Raw genomic sequence first — 11,928 nt, 5'->3', positions numbered from 1 at the left:
TTGTCAGTCAGTCCCCACCCAGTTGTCCATGTCCGTGGGTCATTTATACATGTTCTTTGACTAGACCCTTCCCCTTCTTACCCCCTTCTCTTCCTCCCCCCTTCCCCCTTGTTGCTGTTAGTCAACTTCTTGTTTACATACCTCTGGCTCAATTTTGCTCATTTGTTTATGTTGTTCATTAGTCTCATGTAATAGATGATGGCCTAAGGTATTTTTCTTCCGTTGCCTGGCTTATTTCGCTAAGCATAGCTCTCTCTAGTTCCATCCATGTTGTTGCAAATGGTAGAAGTTCCTTCTTTCCTTCTGCTATATAGTACTCCATTGTGTAAATGTACCACAGTTTTTTGATCCACTCATCTACAGATGGGCACTTAGGCTGTTTCCAGTACTTGGGTATTGTAAATAGTGCTGCTATGAACATAGGGGTGCATAGGTTCTTTTGAATTGGGGTTTCAGGATTCTTCAGATATAATCCTAGCAATGGAATTGCTGGTTCAAAAGGCAGTTCCATTTTTAGTTTTTTGAGGAAATTCCATACTGTTTTCCATAGTGGCTGCACCAGTCTGCATTCCCACCAGCAGTGCACTAGGGTTCCCTTTTCTCTGCAGCCTCACCAGCACAAGTTGTTTGTTGATTTGTTGATGATGGCCATTCTGAAAGGTGTGAGGTGGTATCTCATTGTGGTTTTTATTTGCATCTCTCTGATGGCTAGTGATGTTGAGCATTCTTTCATATGCCTATGAACTCTCTGTATGTCCTCTTTGGAGAAGTGTTTGTTCAGGTTCTTTGCCCATTTTTTTAATGGGTTGTCTGTGTAAATTTTTAAAAAGACTTTATTTATTTATTTTTAGAGGGAGGGGAAGGCAGAAAGAGAGGGAGAAAAACATTGATATGTGAGAGAAACATCGATTGGCTGCTTCTTGCACGACCCCAACCAGAGACCTGGCCTACATCCCAGGCATGTGCTCTGACCAGGAACCAAACCAGTTTGTGGGATGACACCCAAACCACTGAGCCACACCAGTCAGAGCTTTGTTCACTGCTATTACCTAGTGACTAGAGCAGTGCCTGACACACAATAGAAATTTAATAGATAATTGTTGAATGAATAAAAAACAAAGAAGACACTTTATGGAAAATACAACTTCTGGCTATTTACTGGGCTTAAACTTACTCTCACATACTTTGGCTCTTGTGCTGATAGGTATGGCAGGAAAAAATTCCAGTCCTGCCTGCATCTGTGTGCTCCCACAGGCAAGTCACTTCCATTCTCTGTATCCCATCTTGGTCAGCTGTATTATTAAGGTTTTAATCAGGTAAAATTCTGAGTTCCTGGCTATACTTTTCATTGATGTCAATGACTTTTATACATGGCTATGATATCCTTAATCTTGAATCTATGTTTGTCATCATACACATTCAATATTATTTATTGCATGACGATTGTAATTACTTTTATTACTAATAATGCTATCATCAATTACTATGTGAGGTTTATAAAGTTATTCTTTTTCAAAGCACGTGAAGAAGACTTCAGACTAGCTCTGGCTGGGTAGCTCAGTTGGTTAGAGCATTGTCCCCATCTGCCAATGTTGTGGGTTCAATCCCTGGTCAGGGTACATACAAGAAGCAACCACTGAATGCATAATAAGTGAAAGAAGAAATTGATATTTCTCTCTCTCTCCCTCTCTCTCTCTCTCAAACCAATCTAAAAAATAAAGCTCAATGGAAAGAAAACTTCCATTTCTAGGACCAGAAATATTTCTAGGACCACACTTCTTCCATACCATGGTTGTAAGTAATTAAGTAAAGACTCCTTAAGGCTTTTTGCCTAAACCACAATTCCTTGTCCCCAAGTGCTTTATAAGCCGGCTCTTAAGGCCCATAAATACATTCATCCTGCACCTGGGCTTCAGAACATCAAAACTTTGCTTCTAATTTTAGGGTGAGGAAATTAATTTATAACTGTTTTTGCAACCTCTTATAAATAAACACTTCCTGGGGTACTTTCTTTGGTGAGCTTTTATTTCCTCTCATCCTGTGGGAAGAAGGATTTCTGGAGTCTGAACATACCTGCTGAGCCCTGGCTGAGCCCTAAGATCCCACAGGCCATACACCCAAACCCCAGGGCCAAGCTGCTGAGTGAATTTCAGCAGCAGGCTTTGCTTCATTCCCTACCAGCAGAGGATGAGGCTATTAGCCACCATGTACCCAAGAGGGGGTCTTAATACACTTACCGATTCTCCTTTCTTGATTTTAGGCTTGTTCTTTCAGAGTTGAGATTCCGCCCCCCACTCCCCACCCCAATTCTTGGAATGCCCTACTATGGAATGTCAAGCTTTGCAAGGATGGACTGGGGAAAAAATAAACAAATAAATAAAATGTGTTAAGAAATGGTCCTGAGCACAAGATTGCTTTATTTGTCTTTTTATGTCAGTCAGTCTCAGATTGTCATGCCTGGGTGACACCCTATTCTATTCATTTACGCTTGAGGAAAAGAAGTTTCAGAGAAAGAAGAGGACTTTCCTCTGATCATGAAACTAACTAATGGCAAAACCCAGACTAGAATCAGTCCCCTGACTCCCAGCTTGCTAGTTTTATCTGAATTTATTTATTCATAATGTATATCTATATACCCCATCTCTCCCTGCCTTCTCCAAGAGAAAAACAATTCTGAGGTAAGTCACAATAAAATACACATGCTCATATTCCCAGGGTAGTTTAAATAGATGGGAATCATCAGAAATTAAATAGAACAAGGGGCTGTGGTTTTTTTTCTTAGTTTTCTCCTTTCTTTCTTTCTTTCTTTTTTTTTTTTTGGTTCTGTTTTGCCACTAGACTATGTAGAAGTACTGAGGAATTTAAGGGGTCCAAGGGGATTTTTGTGTTTGCATTTTTTTTCTCAGAAACTAACAAAGAATTAGAAGGCATGGTCCAGAAAGTGTATTTATGGTTGTGTGTGATAATGTTGTCAGAGCCGAAGGAATGTCAGCATTTTCTTCACATACCCTCTCTCCAGGTTTTGCAACTTGGAATTTAAAATGAGCTTTGAACCACAATTCAACACACCAGGTCTCAGATAAGGGGAAATATCTCCTTCTATTCACGTATGGTGTTGGATGGGCATAGTTGGTGGAAAAAGACAAGTTTTTCAAACAAACTTGTTACAGTGTAGAATACAGAGAATCATTTTTGGACAAGCTTTAGAAAATAAACAGACATTACTACCATTCTGTAATCAATTTTATAAGCCTGCTCAGGGAGCTAGCTTCTATCATCACAACATGAGAGTGTAAATAAATGCGTTAAAGGAAATACCTTTGTTTCTTTCTCCTGAGAGGTTCTCTGAATGTGAATTTGGTGTGGAATCTGTGTGTGATATTTGTGGCATGTTTCTGTACCACAGCGCTTCTTTGTATGGGGTGGAATGAAATAGCCTGCTAGAACTGGACAATAGAAAAGCCAGAAACAATGGAATACGTACATATTTTAACCCTAGAAAAAGAAAGATGCAATCCTAGATCATGGGACCTTACGTGAAAACGAATATAAAACACTTCGTATTTAGAGTGTGAAACAGTTCTGTTGTGAGGTGGGTGCTTGTAGGGATGTAGCTTCTCAGAGCTGAAAGGCGCCTCCGGAGTCAGAGCCTAAGCTCCTTACCGACTCAGGAACTCCCTGGAGCGTAACCCTGACAGAAGAATAACAGGGTTCTGAAGACCTCCCGTGATGGGGAGTTTATTAATTCATAAGGCAGCATACTCTGTGCAGTGTGGCTTTCATTGTTGGAAAATGCTTCTGAATCCTGAGAAGAAGCCTGTATTTTTCTAACTGCCACCTGTCTTTCCTGGTTCCAGCCTCTATAGTCACCCTTCAAAAATATAAATTAATTTCCTCTGTGACATTCCTTTGTTTAATTGCTCACAGCAAAGAACACCAAACATCTCTAATCTTCACTGATAAGGTACTGCACTCCACTCTCAGCATGCGACCCAGCAGCACCCAAGATACATACAAGCCAGAATATGCACTGGCACACAGGACCTACAGCCCAGACTTTTGGCAAGCAATGTCGAGGGATTGGTAAGGGGGTCTCCACAGTTTCCCATCAGAAAAGTTAAAGCATTTCTATACAAAGAGGATTTCTGGGGCAATTAATCTATTTGCCCTTTCTTGCCTGATGTGTAGAGGTCAAACCGACTGGGTTACCCCAAAAGAAGAAGAATTGAAATTTTGAACTTAAAATTTTGTTATTCTCTCATAGAGTTCATTGAGCAAGTGACATGAGCTTAGATTTTAAGGTAGCAAAAGAGAAACGAAGGCTTTGTTTGCCATGATGGAACTTGAATAAAGCTTTAGGATCATCAGATTCTGTGTGTGAAATTCTGGGAAAAATTTAAAGCCCTCCAAAATGTAAGAGATTGTTGGTGTTTTTCTGGATACTCAGTGGTTGCTAACAACAGTCACTGAAGTTTGGTGAAAAGAATGTGGGTCATAAATCAAAAGATCCAAGTTTGGGACCTGAGCCAGCCACTCTTTCATTGATCAAACATTTATTGAACAGCTACTGTGTTCCAGACCCAGTGAGAGGCACTGGGGATACATCTATTATCAAGATAGACAGAGTCTGTGCCCACATTAAGCACAAGTGTTTCTTAAGGAGACAGATAAGTTATTAAGCAGCTACAATGAAGTGTGAGGAAGAGCTGCGAGAGTCCAATAGTGATGGGAGTTTGCTAAACCTAGACTTTGGCATGTGGGGTGGAGTTGGTTCAAGAAAAGATACTGACCAGAAATTACATCTAGATAGAGAGCAGAACAATGACAATTATTAGCTGTTGACCTCAGAAAAATTACCATCTCTCTGAACTTCTGTTTCTTATCTCCAAAATGGGAATAATCATAAATTCAGACTAATCTGCTTTTCTAGTTGTGATGACCAGATAAACAACAGATTTTTATGGTAACTGGTTTGTTGAATCCTAAAGTGCTCTATCATTGTAAGGAATAACAAATTATAAATAATTTTTATCGGATATTGTTATTGCTAATCCAAGAGTCTATTTTTCTTTTTCTTTCTACTTGAAAAGATTTGGCTTTCCTGAGAATAACAGGAGTAGAAAACCAAATGAGAATCTGGGAGGAGAGATTTATATTGCTGTAGTTTCTTCACAGCCTGACCACCCAGGCCCTCAGGGCAGGGGAGAGGGTGGAAAGGGCCTTCTGGACCATATGAATACACCACAGGGGATGGGCCTCTCTCAGGGCTCACCTTGTTAGAGTGGAATAGCTGAGTGAAGAGACTTATGCCCAGTGTCCTGGGAACTTCACGAATATTATAATGGCCTAATCTCGTCAGAAGTAAATTTGCCCAACTTACCCAGAACCAGGCTGTGTGCCCCTGCATGACTCAGTTGAGATACCAAAAAGATTCAGCTCTAGTCTGAATTATCCACTTCCTGATGGGGGAAAAAGCAGTAGCCAAGTAATTTCAATTGTCAGCAATTCCTGGTTTACTGAGATTTAACTTTTGAGTGCAATCAATGCATTTTGCCCAAGGCCCACTCTCCTCTCTTGATTTAATTATGATTGTGGTTAAATTTCATGGCATTTTCCACGTCCCCTCTGGTGGTCTGGAAACACCATAAATATTTACTACGTTTGAAGTTAGTATGAAAAATAGAAACGGCACTCACTGTCTACTATTTAGGCAAGTTTCCTTTCTCTTTCTGTGTCTCAGTTCTGCTCTCTGTGAAATGAAAGTGGAGGATAAAATTTATTCCTCAAGAGTCTACTACTATCAGCATTCCATATGACTATGATGTTTGCTTCTCTTCTTCCTGCCTACATTTTCAAATCATAAGTAGTTCTGGTCACTTTCTTTTGTTAGATTTTTATTGAAAATGCAACTGTCCCAAAAGGCCAGACCTTGTAGCCAGGGTTGCTATTTAAATCTGTCTGACCAGATAATCCTTGTTTAACATTACATTTTGTAAATCCATCATATGGATGTGGAGCTTGCTATTTTTAATACATGCTCTGCACAGCCCAGTTATTCATGGCTGAGAGCTTGCCACAAACAGCTCCAGAGAAGCCAGAAGAAGGCTTCTTTCACAAGCTAATACAATTAGGGAGTGGAAAAATAGAGGGGCAGTTCTGCCTCTAAGTGGGACAGCAGTTTAGAAAGGCATCATGTTTCTCAGGTCTGTTTGATGCTGCAAGAGCAAGTAATGGAACAGCCTACCTTCGTGCTCACTTAGATGGTAGACTTCATGACCTTTCCTGAGTCATCTGTCCAAATTCTAGAAATGTGTACTTTTACTGTAAGACCTAGACACTCTTTAATATCTTCTAATAATTGCGCTTTTTCTCTTCACTTTTCCATTACCTTTCCTTCTCTTAGGCCATATGGCATTCACAGGGGCGGGAGGCATAAAAATATAAGCACCGAATTAAACTCAAGCAGAAATACCTTTATTTATAACAACTCATAAGTGATTGTTCGGAAACCATAGATAGCTTACATTGAGATATTTATTTGTAGCAAATATCACCTAATGCTGGCTTCCTGGACTTTAAGAGATGGTATTAGTTTTTTCATTCATTCAAGCATATTAATTAAGGTCATAAGATATGTTTACAAAGGTGAAGAGACACAGCACTTGCCCTTGAGGAGCTCATAGTCTAAAGGCCCAGAGGTTAGAAAGTCTCCCAAGAGACTAATTCAGGAAATTATGGTTCCTTTGTTCCCTTATTTTGCCTATTAAATAAAGGATATTTATACCATTTTATCAGAGTTCTATAAGAGTTATAAAAGGTATTTAGTTAACTATACAGTATGTTCTCTAAATATACAGGTTCATTGAAAGTCAGTGATTTATAAAATTCTGACCTGGCTGATGGAGAGCAGGACAGACAGTAAAGAAGAGAGGCCTCTGAGTCACTCATTCAAAACATTCAAGACCCATAGCTGATGCACAGTCAGAACAATTCCTGCTAACTACCTATTTTCTCTCTCTGATTATAAGCATCACAAGAAAAGTAAAACAGGGAAGAGCAATGCCTCATTCATGCTTTTGGAAATTAACAAAAAGTGTTATGACTTTTTTGCCTGAATTATTTCAAATTGTACTATGTAGGTTGGAGGTTGTTGCTTGCATGGGTGAACTAGGATCCTTCAGATTCATGGAATGACTGCGCCTCAGCCAGCTGTCTCACAGATACATTGGTCAGGAGAGGAGCACTGACACATAGGAAGGGATCAATTTGTGTTGAAGTTCTAACCCCTTGCATAGCTTATACCACTGCCCAAGTAATGGTAATGCCCTCTGAGAAGAAGAGTCATGGCAGTGCAGGAGACCTGCAAAAGCCAGAGGTTTTAACAAGCTATCTCATTAATCCACCAGCATTTATCTGGGCATGTATCCATCCTCTTTAATACTGAGTGGCTGAGAAAGCTTGTTTCAAAGAGAAGGATACCAAAAGCAAAATAAATTAACTAGTTATGCCAAAGTTCTTATTATTTGATTCAACAAACATTGAGAACCCTGGTGCAGGGCTAAATGCTGAGGGGGGAAAAGTTTATAACAGCAATAGTAGCAGTTAACATTTAAGTACTTACTGTGCCAGGCGTTGCACTAAGTGTCTGACCCACTTTATCTCTTGTAATCTTTAAAACAACCTATGACACAGGAATTATTATTATCTCCATTTTATAGGGGAAGGCATGGCAGAGCCTGGACTAATTTCTTGGCCTAACAAAACGGTTTATTCTTTGCCATGAGAAGAAAATAAAAAATATCTTGTCTAAATCAGGGACTGCAGTATAGAGAACAGATGGATTTTGATGAATTACCTTTGTTTCTAAGAACCAACAGGCCTCCTAAGTGTTTCAGTCAACCCTCATAAACATTAAAAACACCTCTGAGATCCTATTTTATCTAAAGGATCTTGACTTAGATGGAACCTGCCATGTCAAATAAGTATAACTCCATTGCAAGAACTATGTCCTTTGGCTTCTCTGGCTTATCACTGTCCACCCAGATTCTGGCACTTGGCCTGGCAAATAGTGGGTGCTCAAACTGTGTTTGTTGAATGAGAGAATTTTCACCTTGTCATTCAACAGTCATTGGAACCTGGAGCAATTCATTCTGCTCCCCTTCCCTCACACCTACACGGACATCCACACTTTAGTTTCCCTCACTTTATATTGGAGAAGGCTGAATCTTATTAACTCATTATATGTTAAGTTGAATAAGATGTTATCCAGGAAAATAAATTACCTAGGGCAAAGATAAGTGATACTTTAGTGGCTAATTTCCCTCACATGTCTATACAGGGGTGGGTAGGCACTCTTTTTTTTGATGTGCTTAATCCTATCTTGTTTGGCAACGTGTGCACAACTGGGCAGAAGGCTGGTCTCATAATCCTTAAGGCAGGTTCCTTCATTTAAAGACATTGGGGCTCTTTGAGATGGAAACGGTCCCATAGAGATGTCCTCGCCCGGGACACCGCCCTTAAAATCATTTTGAGGAAGGCTCCCTTCTCCTAGAATGCGCTTGGCAAGCTCTGCCCCCCACGGGGGTGGAGGTAGAGAATGAGTACGTCCACACCTCGCACGTCTGCCCGAGCTCAGATTGGCAAGTGGCACAGGCGCGCAGACCTCTGTCATTTATTTATTTTTCTTACCATTGGGTGCGCTGTCCCTTTAAATAGGGACGCTGGTGCTGGCTCCGTAACACGGGAGCCGGCAGCTTGTTGATTTCAGAGCTGGTGAATTTCACATTGTTTCCACTTCACTTTCCTCGCTCTGGGGGAGGCTTGGGTTGGCTCTACCGCCGCTGTAGCCGCTGCCAGCGAGGGCCAGGGAAGAGCAAGGACCTGCAGTACCAGGGCCGGCGTGGGGCCGCAGGAAAGGGTGTCGGGGCCACACACGCACCCTCGCTGCAGTCCAGCTCCTTCCGAAGCCGGGACGCCCGGAGCGCACCCAGCTGGGACCGCCCGCCTAGACGCCCGCCCTCCAGCCCGCCCACGGGCCGGGGCCACAGCCCGGGAGCCGGTGACTGGAGGAGGCCCAGGGGGGCGAGGTGGGGGGCGGGGGTGGGTGCTGCCATCGCCGCGGAGCTGCTACTAGGCGCGTTTTGCATGAAGATGGCGGCTCCCACCGCCAGCAAGGCAGCCTCCTTGGGCTGTAACAACAAGCCTACGTTCCCGGAGCTGGATTTCAGGTCCGGAGCTCGGGTGGAGGAATTGAACAAACTCATCCAAGAATTCACGAAGCACGACCAGCGGGAATACGACGACCAGAGAGCGCTGGAGATTCACACAGCCAAGGATTTCATCTTTTCCATGCTGGGTAAGAAGGAAAAAGGGGGAGGTGTGTATGTGTGTGATGGGAAGAGGGGAAGCGAACCCATTCCCCCTTCTTGCTCTCTCTTTCCTTCTTGGTTTCCTGCCCAGAGTCGGGTGCTTGGGACATAACCCATCTCTGTCCTGCTTCTCCTCCTCTTTCTCTGCTGCACGCAGAGCTAGCTGCCTTATCTCCCCACCTTACTATACTTTGCGCCGGGTCCCGTTTCCCCCGCTGTTCACTGGCTCTTTTGTTAATTTCTCACCGGCCAGGGCTGGTGGGCGGTGAAGTGTTCACGGTGAAAGGTATCACCGGTGAGGAGAAGCCCCTGGAAGCTGCGCTGTCCAGGTGAGATCCGGCGGCGCCTTTCAATTAGGGGATTTGGCCCCGAAGGCTCGGACCTGCGCCTTTCCAAAGCCGAGCCTTGGGTCCGGTCCTGAGCTTGGGACGTGGGGATAGCTTGGGGCTCTGGCTTGGCGCCCGAGCGACAAGTTGCTTCTCTAGTCCTGCGGCGCGGCGCTGTCATGCCAAGCCCCCGGTGGCCAAACTTGTTGGGTGTTCCCTGGTAACCCGCTGAAGTAGGTTGGGCGCTAGGAGTTCTCAACTTCGATTTGTAAATTGACTTCCCTTTGAAGCGGTCGGCAGCATTTCCGGTGCTTCCCCAGGGTTGTGGCGGAGCTCTGAATTCCTAATTCCGTGACCCCCTGGAGCGCTGACCCGCTCCTCTTTGTGTGCGGTCGTCGCTCTGGCCGAGAGAGGTGCCCTGAGGTTAGAATCTGGGAGATATGGGGGGTTAGAAACATGCCGCCCACTGCGATCCCCCCAACCCGTGACCTACAGGTCCTTAAAGTGATTGTTGAATGGTGTGTGGAGGAAAATAATGGAGCCTGACCTGGGAGACCGAGCCCCTCCTAGGTGTCCCGTCGTTCGGATTATTGCTACTGAGGGGTTGTGTGAGTGGTCGCCGTTGGGAGCCTCCTTGGCAGCCTCGGCCCCACCAGTGCCACCTTGTCAGGCATGCAGTACGTGGCCGTTAACATCCCGCAGAACTGGGACCTCTTGTGTTACAGCCTCAGCCAATTTTTTAGGTAGTGGAAAATTTGATTGAAAAAGGTCTTCGACCAAAGAGGAAGACAGAGCTATTTTGCTTTTCTCCTGACCACCTGCTTGGATTTCTGCGACTGTTTGTTATTGCTGGTTCTGTCATGGGATACCTTTTTCTCTCTCGGTTTTTTTACTCTCCACAGTCCAAGGTGGGGGTGGGGAGTAATACCGATTGAACGTGTGGACTCCAGTAGTAATGCTTTCAGAAGCTGGATAAATCAGATTCAACTTGGGACTGGATTTTACCTTTTGCTCCACACTCCCAAAGTGTAGCCTAGATTGTGTATGTGGTTGAAAATCTATTGAGATATTCGACCATTCAAATCTTTAGATGAACTGAACATGTTTTTTTTTTAAATTGATTTGAAAGAGAGAGAGAGATATATGGATTTGTTGTTCCACTTATTTATACATTCATTGGTTGTGTGTGCCTTGGCATATGTGGACAGCACTCTATCCCATTGAGCTACCATGCCAGGGCTGTTATTATTTTATTATTATTATTATTTTTTAAGTCCCAAAGTTGGTGGGAGTGAGCTTCCAGAGGGAAGCTTACACGCTTACAAAACTACTAGACTGAAAAATAGCACAGTGATTGTTGGGAGGGTTGGAACACACAGAGAGGGTTCAGAGCAGTTATTTAAGTTGCTTAATGATGTCCTTTCTCTTTGACATAAATAATGGAAGTCTGCCACTGTGATGTTATAGCCCTGGAATCAGTTCCGATGTCTTCTGTCCTAAGTCATTCACTAGAAAAAGATGCTGGGTCACTACCAGTCTGGATGGTCTTGGATCAGAAAATAGGAGAATGTGGGGAGGGGTAAGTTTTAATGCCCAGCACATTACAAACCTCTGCTCTAGCCCCACAGCTGATACACTGGTTTAGCAAAGCCTTTACCCAGGTGTGAAGGGTCTTACTTGGGTGTTTAATTTACATGTGTGTTTAATGGTATGAGAAGCATTGTGTTGACAGGTGAGCTAAATTCTCTTCTATTCCTTTTTACCCAGTTGACCTTGCAAAAGAAGTCTTTCTTGCCCCCTGAGAATTTCATAGTTCCACCTGCAGGAGAGAAAAATCAGGAGAGTGTGTCATTTAAGTCTTTTGCCCTTCCGGACACTAGAAGGCAGATGGCGAAGTGAGCTTGCCTTGTGTGTGATGTTACATTCATTTGTGAGTTCCTTGCTTTCCCTTAATGAGGTGCTTGCTGGCTGCTGTAGACAACTGAAGGGTTGGAGACAGCAAGGGTCCCTGTGTGGATTTACTTTTTCTAAAGCGGATTTTCTCTTGGCTTAAAAACCAAAATCTCTTTTTTTGTGTGCACTTTGTTTCACTTGCCACAGCCTTGAGTCTTTCATGAATATGCGAATGAGGTGTCTTAATGACCCTCAGCTTGTTAAGGTGTCACTGGGGTGGTGCCAGGCCTTTATCTTTTGGAGTTATGGGGGGCTAAGTCCTCTTGGATTTGTTCTGCCTC

General features: G+C 43.3%; 1 protein-coding gene across 2 annotated transcripts in view; it reads left to right on the top strand.

The window, feature by feature from the left end:
• The first annotated feature begins 8,695 nt into the window (after nt 1-8,695).
• Nucleotides 8,696-11,928, top strand: part of MB21D2 (Mab-21 domain containing 2) — a 102,819-nt gene continuing 99,586 nt past the window's right edge. The window contains exon 1 of one of the 2 annotated variants that reach the window (XM_090282262.1): nt 8,696-9,355. In XM_090282262.1, the coding sequence (XP_090138388.1) occupies nt 9,145-9,355 (211 nt within the window). In that variant the 5' untranslated portion in view covers nt 8,696-9,144. The remainder of the gene's footprint in view (nt 9,356-11,928) is intronic. The other variant, XM_090282347.1, reaches the window with a different exon arrangement.

Source organism: Furipterus horrens, unplaced genomic scaffold, assembly GCF_987537825.1.
Source record: "Furipterus horrens unplaced genomic scaffold, mFurHor1.1.pri manual_scaffold_1, whole genome shotgun sequence".
Lineage (NCBI taxonomy): Eukaryota > Metazoa > Chordata > Mammalia > Chiroptera > Furipteridae > Furipterus > Furipterus horrens.
This window is presented reverse-complemented; position numbering and strand designations above follow the sequence as displayed.